The 12067-nt window shown below is 35.3% G+C and overlaps 1 protein-coding gene across 1 annotated transcript; it reads right to left on the bottom strand.

Annotated features, from left to right (window-relative positions):
* Positions 1-1826: 1826 nt before the first annotated feature.
* pet100 (PET100 cytochrome c oxidase chaperone) lies at positions 1827-3578 on the bottom strand. The gene is made up of 4 exons (XM_055188353.2): positions 3429-3578; positions 3095-3181; positions 2495-2527; positions 1827-2231 (listed from the first exon to the last, which is right to left on the bottom strand). The coding sequence occupies exons 1-4, from the start codon at positions 3453-3455 to the stop codon at positions 2142-2144; spliced, it is 237 nt and encodes a 78-aa protein (XP_055044328.1). The 5' UTR covers positions 3456-3578; the 3' UTR covers positions 1827-2141.
* Between the last annotated feature and the right edge of the window lie 8489 nt (positions 3579-12067).

Genomic DNA, 12067 nt, shown 5'->3' with positions numbered 1-12067 from the left:
TATTTATTGCACATAATGTGTTTGTAGTAAAACCATATTAACCACCAGTAAGATCCTGGCTAGGGTTTGATTGCTATGCTTAGATAGAGACATAAAATATGGTTTCTATAACTGACTACTAGACATGCAGGTATCAAACTAGATACATATTTCTTATTTAACTACAAATATTATGGCACAAACTGCGTTTAGGGTTTTAACTAGAAATAAATTATGAATAGGAGTATGGTCACTGAAAATGACATGGGTGGGCATTACTTAAATATTTACAAATTATCTGTTGAAGCTTATTAATGAGCTTTAATTGTTTATAAATATCTTTTTTCTACAGGTTTTCATTTTTAGTTATGGATTACAATATTATAAAAATATATAAAGTTTGTTTTCTAATCTAGATTTGATTTTAGATTTTAATCTGGACTCATCTGAAGCATAACTATTAACTTATAACAAATGTAGCAGATTCTGTTAAGGTTAAGATTCAAATACAAAGTGTGTGGATTTTATTTCAGGAAAAGATGACCCAGAATGTTACAAGTTTCTTCTAAAGAACACATTTTGCACTCCAGGGGAAGTTACATTAGGCACACATAACCCTGGATTGCACAACAGGGGACTGTCCTTGCAGCTGCTGCACTGCAACTTGCTTTGTATTTAAAGTGTCTATTCAAATAAAGACAGCTAGAATAGTTCAATCCAAAATTAAAATTAGCCCATATTTTACATTTAAGCCATTCTAGGTGTTTGATTGTCTTCTTTTAGCTAAAGCTAAACCTCAGCTTTATAATGGTATATTGGATAGTGCCTGATTTTAAGCTCCAAAACGAGCATCATCCATCAAAACCTAATTCATACAGTTATTAAATGTCGTCTGAGTTAAAGCGATGAAGTTTTGTTTTGTGTGTTGTAATGTTGATAATCTTATGAAACAAAATATGTATACATAAATATTAAAATATTATATTTCTTAATTTACAAAGCAACACACAAACATTTAAAACTGATTATTTATTCAATCTTTAAAAATCCATAAGGATTAATATACCCAACAACCTTTTTTAACAAAGCGTTTTCTTAAAGCAGTTAACTTGTTTAAATGTTGTTAAATGTACTTTAAAATTAAATTATGTCGTTTTTTCTTGATGACTGAATGAGAAGCAGCTCATCTTAAATCTTTTTCTCTCATCCAAGTTTTAAGTTGTTGTCAGTGCATGTATACTCCTCCAGGAGGCAGTGCTATACAGAGTTACCAAAACCTGCAAACTAGGACAGATACAAATGAACAAAGCCTACCTTGGATGGAGGAAATTTTACTTGATCTAAAATAAAACATCCAAAAGTTGTCCACCACCTACCAATGTCTTCTCAGGAGTGTATGAGCTTGCAGTAGAGCTGCAAATAGCCTTGCTGCATTAGCATATATACCATTCATGAAACTGCTTGTTTCTTTGTTATTTTTTTCTTTCCAATTTATATTTTGTATATATATAAATTTATATATTAATATATGTATATATTTCAGTTTTCAATTATTTAATGACATCACACAGTTTAATCTATTTATGAGCAGATAATTTACAGTTACGAGAAAATGCTAACTAGCTTAATTTGACTATTGTTATAATACATTTTAAGCAAGATATATTTTCAGTCATTTCATTTGAATAAAATTACATTTCTTTTCAATAACTGAATTTGGCAGATGCTTTATATCACATCTGCCCTGCTAACGCAATGCTTCACTAATTCAACAACAGGAACAAACATACGACTTACAAGTAAGAATACATGCAACTTAAAAAAAATAACTAAATCAAACAATTGAACAAAATTTTTCAAAAGAATTCACTTTAATTTATTTGGAATTTGTAAATAAATCAAAACAAACAGTGAATAACTTATAGTAATTTAGAAAGTTACAAAAACATCAAACCATGTGTATAATTGTGTGAAAACTCATATATTTACAAATATATACATTTTCCCCATCTGTTCCTTAAATGAAAGGATATCTCAAAACTATATACGGTACTCAAGGTTTTAAAACAATGGTTTGATAACGACAGTGTGTTAATGTTACACAATAAGTCTTGATTTCAAAGTAGCATTATGATGGAAAAAATGATGACGTAGTTTCGTAATCATTCCTCATTCTCTATTGCCATCTGTTTTAGCATCTTCTGCTCCTTCCTGTTTCTCATGCGCTCCTTTAAGTCCTCTAGTTTTTGTCTCTGTTTCAGAAAAAGAAATGACACAACGTGAATATGTACAGAAAATGTATCATTGCATTTCCTTAAAGAGATAAACTTTCATTTTTTGTCGTCTTGATCTAAAAAAACTAGTAACTAGTGTAACTTGTCTTTGTTTAATCTGATTAAATGTTGCTGCTAACTAAAGAAGTATCTAGCTATACAACGTTAGGCCTGTTTGGCCTAAACTAGTCAATGAAACCACCAGTCAAGTTAAATTGACGAATTGAAGATTGAATACTTACGTGCATTTTCTCATCAGGGGGAAAGATTTCTCTCTGAAAAATATATGAACACATATTGCTTACACTTGGTTCTACTCTTTAACGTTTATATTTATAATATATATAAGACCAGCAAAAGCTGGTGAGCTGGTTTTAGCTAGTCTCCCAGCTTGGTTTTAGTCATTTTTTTAAGCTGGTCTAGCTGGTCAGGCTGGAAGGACCAGCTTAAACCAGCTACTGCAACCTTAAACCAGCTATCAGTTTATGCTGGTCTTAGCTGGATTTTTCAGTAGGGATGAATAATATATTTGAATAGCATTTATAAGTCATTGTTAATGTTAGGTAATACTAATATATCTGACTTCAAATATAGATTTCCTGTTATTTATTGTGCATTAACTAAAGTTTGCAGATCTTTTGATTTTTAAAAAATGTATAAGCTAAAGTAAATTTTCAAATTAACATTAACTAAGATTAATAATGCTGTAGAAGTATTGCTCACTGTAAAGTAGATAAATATGACTACACTTTATTTATAAATAGAATAATGGAGCGGTTCAATATGCCACCATGAAACAACTTCATAACAGTAAATAACAAATCTCAAATTAAAGTGTTTACCTTTCTTTTTACGATGTATTCCTCGAAATACTCGGCTTGATTTGATATCCAAAACATCGTCACTGGAAATGACAGATAAACCATCATCTGTGTAATTAAACGTGACGTAAATTAATAGGAAATAACATATTCGGATAGTTATTTACTGATATGTAAATATAAGAATTGCTATACAAAGAATTGCTAAATGTTTAGCAGGGTAGACAGCTTTGTAGCCATGCTATCTTAATAGCTAGTTTTATACGTTTGACAGTCCAAAAAGCAGTTTACTCTGTTTATATAAAGTTTATTAAGACCTACTGGCCTTTAAAATTGTTAATTACATCTAACTCACCCTGAAAACCTCTATTTTAACCCCCATGTCCTACAGCTTGACAGTATTGTCGCAGCACGCATTGAAGCACTTCCGGTTTGGATGTCAAAATTGAAGTCCGCACTCATGCGCATTCACTGCTGCGTTCAGACGACAGATATTTTGGAGATATTTCAAGTAAGTAATATAAATGTGTGCCCCTGGAACACAAAACCAATAGCAAAAGCCAAACATACATTGTATGTGTCAAAATTATCGATTTTTATTTTATGCCAAAAATCAGAGAGGGGGTTCAATCTTCAGCTGGCTGGCAGGAGCAGCCACTGGCGGGTCACGTGACCTGCCACTCAGCCACTGGCGGGTCACGTGACCTGCCACTCAACCACTGGTAGGTCACGTGACCTGCCACTCAACCATTGGCAGCCGCCATCCCTGTCACTGGCAGCCGCTATCTCTGCCACTGGCAGCAATTGCTTAAAAGTAGTTTGACGTATTTGGAAGTGATATGCATTCATTCAGTGTGTTTAATGTCTAACTATTTTTCATACTTTCACAACCTTGCTTTTCTTTTCTGTTCAAAACCGGATTTATTTGCTTTGTAATATGGATTTTTTTGTATGTATCTCTCAAATGGCTATTAAGGCTTGGAGTTGAAGCTCCCGCTTACATTATTATATCAAACAAAATATTTTCCACATGCAGCTCACCAGCCACTGTTTTATGCAAACTTTAATGCACACCCAAACAAAAGGAATTATATTATTTTTACTCTGCATCTGTGCTTATGGATGTCTTCCAATAATCAATCATCGTTTTGTAAACATTTATCGTGTTTATGGTGCTTAAAAAAGAAATGATCTGAACTGGTTGGATTAACAGCCACCTCAGTCAGCCACTATTTTGTGCCAACGTTAAAGCACGACCTCCTGCTCTTCACAAAAGGAATTATATTATTTTTTTTTACTCTGCATTTGTCCTTATGGATGTCTTCCAATAATCAATCATCGTTTTGTAAACATTTATCGTGTTTAGGGTGCTTAAAATAGAAATGATCTGAACTGGTTGGATTTACAGCCACCTCAGTCAGCCACTATTTGCGCGAACGTTAAAGCACGACCTCCTGCTCTTCACAAAATGAATTATATTATTTTTTTTACTCTGCATTTGTCCTTATGGATGTCTTCCATTAATCAATCATCGTTTTGTAAACATTTATCGTGTTTATGGTGCTTAAAATAGAAATGATCTGAACTGGTTGGATTTACAGCCACCTCAGTCAGCCACTATTTTGCGCGAACGTTAAAGCACGACCTCCTGCTCTTCACAAAATGAATTATATTATTTTTTTTACTCTGCATTTGTCCTTATGGATGTCTTCCAATAATCAATCATCGTTTTGTAAACATTTATCGTGTTTAGGGTGCTTAAAATAGAAATGATCTGAACTGGTTGGATTTACAGCCACCTCAGTCAGCCACTATATTGCGCGAACTTTAAAGCACGACCTCCTGCTCTTCACAAAAGGAATTATATTGTTTTTTACTCTGCATTTGTCCTAATGGATGTCTTCCATTAATCAATCATCGTTTTGTAAACATTTATCGTGTTTAGGGTGCTTAAAATAGAAATGATCTGAACTGGTTGGATTTACAGCCACCTCAGTCAGCCACTATATTGCGCGAACTTTAAAGCACGACCTCCTGCTCTTCACAAAAGGAATTATATTGTTTTTTACTCTGCATTTGTCCTAATGGATGTCTTCCATTAATCAATCATCGTTTTGTAAACATTTATCGTGTTTAGGGTGCTTAAAATAGAAATGATCTGAACTGGTGGGATTTACAGCCACCTCAGTCAGCCACTATATTGCGCGAACTTTAAAGCACGACCTCCTGCTCTTCACAAAAGGAATTATATTGTTTTTTACTCTGCATTTGTCCTAATGGATGTCTTCCATTAATCAATCATCGTTTTGTAAACATTTATCGTGTTTAGGGTGCTTAAAATAGAAATGATCTGAACTGGTTGGATTTACAGCCACCTCAGTCAGCCACTATATTGCGCGAACTTTAAAGCACGATCTCCTGCTCTTCACAAAAGGAATTATATTGTTTTTTACTCTGCATTTGTCCTAATGGATGTCTTCCATTAATCAATCATTGTTTTGTAAACATTTAGCGTGCGTTAAAGTTCGCGCAAAGTTGCTGACTGGGTGGCTGTAAATCCAACCAGTTCAGATCATTTCGTTTTTAAGCACCAAAAACACGATAAATGTTTACAAAACGATGATTGATTATTGGAAGACATCCATAAGGACAAATGCAGAGTAAAAAAATCATATAATTCCTTTTGTGAAGTGCAGGAGGCCGTGCGTTAAAGTTTGTGCATTAGTGGCTGGCTGAGCTGGCTTTAGCTGGAATGCATCCAGTTCAGATCATTTTGTTTTTAAGCGCTTTAAACACGATACATGTTTACAAAACGATGATTTATTCTTGGAAAACATCCATAAGCACAAATGCAGTGTAAACTTTTTATACTCCTGCGTGTAAAAAAATCCTTTTGTGACAAGCAGGAGGGTGCACGTTAAAGTTCGCGCAAAATAGTGGCTGGCTGAGCTGCCTGTGGAAAATATGTCGTTTGATATAATATTCTAAGCGGGAGGAGGTGTTTAAACCACTCCACGCATTATAGCCATTTTACTGATATATACTTACTGATACTTATATTTACTACATAATAGAGATCCATATAATAATGTAAATAAATCTGGTAAAAGAAAGGCACTAAATTAGGAGCTTCGTCACCCTGCTGCTGGCGGTACTGCTCCTTCTGGTTGTGAATGCATGCAAAAATAGCTTTTAATCAAAGTACATATTCAAATAACTAACAAGCCTAGAAGTTAAACACACTGAATGAATAAAAGACAAAGCATATCACTTCCAAATATCTTTAACTATCAGTTTTAAGCAGTCGCTGCCACTGGCAGGGATGGCAGGTCACGTGACCTGCCAGTGGCTGCTCCTGCCAGCCAGCTGAAGATTGAACCCCTACAGGGAGAATCATTCAAATATGTAAAGATCAGGTTCCATGGAGATATTTGGTAAATTTTCTACCATAAATATATCAAGACTTTATTTTTGTGAGTCGATGCAGCTGATAAGGACCTAATTTGGACCACTTTAAAGGCGATTTGCTCAATGTTTTGGTTGCTTATGAAACCGAGTGAAATCGTTGACCAGACACCTCAGCATGATGTAAGCATGAAGCAACATTACGTCACACATTATAAATAATGGTACAACTCTCCAGGGTTCACTTTGTGACCCTTAAAAATAAATACAAATGTGTATATTTAAAATTGTATCTATTAAATTATACTTCGTTCTGAATTAGATTTTTAATTAACGGCTCTTATGAAATTACCGAGTTTAAAAGAAAAACATTCTTAATATAGTTAAACCGTGATTACATTCACTAACAATAGTTTTTCTTAGAGGTGTAGAGTACTTATAATCAAGAACATTTTCAAGTATCTGTTTTTTTAACTTTACTACATTAAAGCATACTCCCATACTTTTTACTCAACTACATTTCACACAGTTACATTAAAAAAGTACTTAAAGCAGTAATAAAGTTTATTATTAAAGGAACACGCCGACTTTTTGGAACTTTAGCTTATTCACCATATCCCCCAGAGTTAGATAGGTCCATTCCTTTTTCATCTCTGTGCGTGCCTTAACTCTGATGCACCCACCGCTGGCCTGGCTTGGCACAAAGACTGGAAGTGGACGGCTCCAGCTAGCATACTGGGAACGATATTCTCAGAAGGCGAAGTACTGCTACTTGGGTGGAGAGGTTTGCTCGCAGCACATGAGAAGCCCACTGGTGAGGAGCAGAGAGTTCACGCAAGTGTTGCGCTAATCACTCCGCCTTGGTAGCAGTGAATATAGTTCCCAGTATGTATACTGTTTAAAGATGGCTGTCTCTCATATGACTAGGGCTGTGCAAAAATATCGATACAGCTAACTATCATGATACTTTTTTCCATGATAGTGTATCGATATTTCGATCTCTACTATCGATTTACTATACTATTTTTTTAATTAATCCCTCTGTGTGCATCAAACGACCTCCTCCACCGCTGTTGTTGTCGCTGTCCAGTTATCTGTCATATACGGCCATTCAGCCAATGTCTCAAAAGTTAGCAGGAGTGAAAAAAATGGCAGTAAATTTAAAAACACCTGCAGCTTTCGTGTGGACGCACTTTGGCTTTGACAAAAAGTTACAAAAAAATCAGCCGTCTTTTTTACATTTTTATAAAAAAAGAAGAAAAATCATTGCAATGTATCGGAACATGCAACGCATTATATTGTATCGCTATGCATTGTATAATGGGCGATGAGGCCCTTGCCAATACCCAGCCCTACATATGACCTTTTATTTGTACACGCTGTGACTATACAAATCACAACATAAAAATAATAAAATGTTGGCGTTATTTTGTCACCTATTGGGAGCAGTATGCTAGCTGAAGCCATTTACTTCCAGTCTTTGTGCTAAGCTTGGCTAGCGGTGGATGCGTCAGACAGAGTTAAAAGTTGAAAAAGGTATGTATGGACTTAATCTAACTCTGGGGGATACGGCGAATAAGCTAAAGTCCCAAAAAGTCGGCAGGTTTCTTTAAGAAGGTACTACATTTTTAATTTGAATGAGTATTAAAGGTAAAAGCAATAAAAGTTGCCAAAGAACTGAAAAAAGTACAGATATACGAGTAGTAGGGAATAAAAAAGTCACTACTTCACACCTCTGGTTTCACTACAGTAAGCAGTAACCACAGTTTAACCACGGCTTTTGTAAGACAAACTATGGTTTCACAAATGTTTCACAATACACCAAAAACCAAGGCTACTACACTTTTACTATTATGATAAAACCAGTGTTAATTTACGTAAGGGGTATACAATCATTTTATTGTTATATGTGGTGGTGGTGGTCAGCGGGGTGATTGATCTTAAAGCTTTAAAAAGCTGTCTTATTTATAAGCACTTAGGATAAAAGTGTCTATGTATTTTTAAAAATATTCTGCAATTTGTCTTAAAAAAACTGTTTTTTATTGTTTTTTTCAGTCATAATACTTAAAGTACAGTTTGTCCTTGTTTTTATGTAAAACTTTATGTGCTGCGCTCTTAACCAGGTCTTCCTGGAAGAAGAGACTGTCTCGATAGATTAAATAAAGGATAAATAAATAAAACACAAATTGAATTTGCTGAATTTGTTACAAATAAAATTTTACCAGGACATCTTTATGATAAACATCCTTTTCAGTGTTTCCTCTAGGATTTTTTTCAGCTGTGGCGGCAGGGGGCGCCCATGATGATTATAAATGTACATTATTTTTTAAAAAGTAGAATATAGGCTACAGTAAACTAACATGTATTTTTTTTATCATTTTCATGCTGTCATTTACTTTTCCTTATATTTATAGCATATTGCTTTTCTATGTTTGATCTAAAATGTATTTTCTTAAAAAACGTTACATAGCTACGTACGTAGTTCGGATATTTCATTGTAGTTTTAATGTAGTGTGCATTGCAAGTTGTGCTCGTGTTTAGCGTTACAGAGCTGTTGCAAACTCACGCACAGTCCTGTTTGATAATCCGCACCACTGTGATTGACCGAACATCCATCAGCAGCAATTTTATTTCACACCCGGTCCGGACCATTTGACATAAAGACCCCGAGCCGGTCACACCGCAAATCGCGCAGTTGAATAGAAACCTTTAACGGTCTTCAGACAGATCTTAAACACAAAGCACGGGGCCATTTAAAAAACGAGTCGAATTTTGGTCTTGGATGTTAGACCCGCATTTTACTCTTGTCTATTGAGTCCCGACCTGCATCTACAACACAAATGACACGCGAATAGTCTATTATTACACCCGTTATATCAAATATTATCCGTCTGCCTCAAGTTTCTATTACCAACGTTCTTCTCTTCCACGGGAATAATGTAAGTTTCCTACAACAGATTCGACTATTAATGTCTTGCAGTCGCATATAAGTAGTTTTCAGTATTTAGCCTTTTGTTTTTGGACAAATATCATATAATTTAATGTGAAACTTTGTGAGTGTCGATCTAAAGCACAGAAGATTGATTGACAGCTGAGCGGCCAGCAGCGCGCTACTGCGCTTATAGCCTATTCTGAATAACTAATGACCAGATAAGTTGATAATATGAGTACAGTGATTCCAAATGAATGTCCAAAAAACTCGTAATATGTTAAATCGAAAGTTTAATAATGTCTTTTCTCGCAGCCCTGCGCTGCGTCCGTGTATATGCGCCGATGAACATCAAATGCGTGATGACCTTGCACCTTAAATTACCCTAAATTTATAGTCATAAAGATAAAAGTAAAACAATATTCGAAACTTCAAATTATGTATTTTTATTTGTGTAAACTCACAATAAGGAGAAAACTTTGTGCTTATTTAAAATCATTAAAAACATGACGTGCTTTCTGCTGCTTTGGTCCGCGCGTCACAAAAAAAACAGAAACTCAAATACTTTTTTTATTCGTTTTGTCAATTTAATTATTATTTAAGTGTAACATATTTCGTATAGGCTTATTTATTTTATTATTATTTCTCAAAACAAAGACGTAGCTTAATCATCCTCTGTTGATTTAAATCTATTTGTTCATTAAACTAAACCCATGGAAGAAATTATGATACTTTAGGAGATTTATTTATAAACGAGTTAACAACGCGAATCCAGAAAGGAATTTATTTCTAAGACAGCCAGTCTGGCAGAGCGGACATTTCTGTAGCTTTTTGCGAGCTGCCGCCGTGGGTTTTGTCTAGAAGGGATACAGCAAATGCCGAAAAATTAAGGATTAGATTTGGAGGTAGGATTATTAGGATGAAGACAGCGGCTCTGGCTAAATGAGATACAAATACATCCTACAATCGTGTGAAATTTTGTGTTTAGAGTGGGGTTTGGTTGAAGGATTAGGATAAAACAGTGCTCATCCAGCGAGATTTCGTTTGCTGTATCCCTTCTATCCACAACCGCAGGCGTGGCGGGGATGTTTTAGGCATGGCGGGCCGCCACGGTAGAATGTATATAGCGGAAACACTGCTTTTGTTTTGACCTCTTGAAAAGTGTCATTAAACAATATAGACAACCCCTAGCAATAAATATATGGTTTGAAAAGCCTTTTTTAAGCAACATAATTCAGTTTTAATAGGTTAACAGCAAAAACTAATCTGATATTAAACAAAGCAAAACTGATATGCTGCATTGAACACAACTCTGATTCTGTGTATGAATTATAAAAGAGGAGACGGGCTCATTTTTTTTTTGTTTCATTTAATTTTCTATAAAAGAGATGAGTTTATTTCATGATCATAACAGATTGAACCATTGACCTCGATAGCCCACGCACATACCAAACAGTAATCGAGGAAAATGTTAAACAAACCCAAAAAGAAAAAAAACAACAAAACAAAAGAACAAAATACCTGAATAAAGCAAACTCTCTGCTGAGCTGCAGGTCAGCACATTCTCCGGACAATCCAAATCTATGGCACATAATGTCCAACTGTTACCACGAAAAAATACACTTAAAGGCTCGAAGGAATGAAGTGTTTCTCTTTTAACTTTTACAGACCAAATTAACCAAAGAAAAACTTAGATATTTATATAAGTGGACTTCATGACCAAAAAAAGAAAAAAGTTTGCAAAGCATATCGTTTAAATGAAGTGTTATTGGGATTTCAACTTCCAGGTTAGACCGACCTCCCCTTCCATATATAACCATACTGACATATGACGATGCATCCAGACACACCTAATAGCCTGCTCGAACGAATCCTCGTAGCGGTTTTGAGAAAACGAAAACGTAGCTGTATGGCGTATACTCGAGAAGTCCGGCTAAAACCTGAATATTGTAAATGGGTAAAATATAAAACGTCGACTTTCCTTTTTCGTCTTTTAAACACGAGCTCTCCCCTAAATCCCAAATTTCCCACCCGGATCGAACCGCGGCCCTCCCTCGCCCTCCCAGAACGCAATAAATGCCAACTAGAATCGCAATACAATACAGGCACTGGAGAAAACACTATAAGAGAAAACTCAGAGGACCTGCCGAGGTCTCAAACTGTGTCCTCGCCACCCTTTCTTGAGAGTCAAATAACAGAATTAGAACACATCCACTAGAATCGAACAAGAACAATGATAAATCAGAACGGTTTCGATTATTTGATTTTTTTTGCAAACTTTTTTGTAATTATATCTAGTACAGCATACAGAGTTCGCTCTGTGCAGTTGTAATGAAACGTGAAAAGAAAGGAGGAGTCATGCAGTGACCAGCTGAGAGCTCCGTCGCGCCTAAATTTTGCCCGGCGCTAGCATGACATTGTAAAATGCGTGTACCAGTTTGCACAGAGTTGCGAGTTTTCCTTCTATATGTATGTATGCATGTATAATACACTTAAAATAGTTCCTGTATTCTTTAAATTATACTTAAACTAAACAGAAACCGCCTCTTATAGATCAGCGCTCCGGCCTGCCATAGGATTCCTTTTACGTGAAAACGATGAAAAGTGAAAAGTAGATCTCCGTTTCTCGCCTCGATTAACACTTGTCAGAATAATGCATA

Source organism: Misgurnus anguillicaudatus, chromosome 19 (genome assembly GCF_027580225.2).
Source record: "Misgurnus anguillicaudatus chromosome 19, ASM2758022v2, whole genome shotgun sequence".
NCBI lineage: Eukaryota > Metazoa > Chordata > Actinopteri > Cypriniformes > Cobitidae > Misgurnus > Misgurnus anguillicaudatus.
Note: the sequence above shows the minus strand (reverse complement) of the source record. Positions and strands in the feature narration are given on the sequence as shown.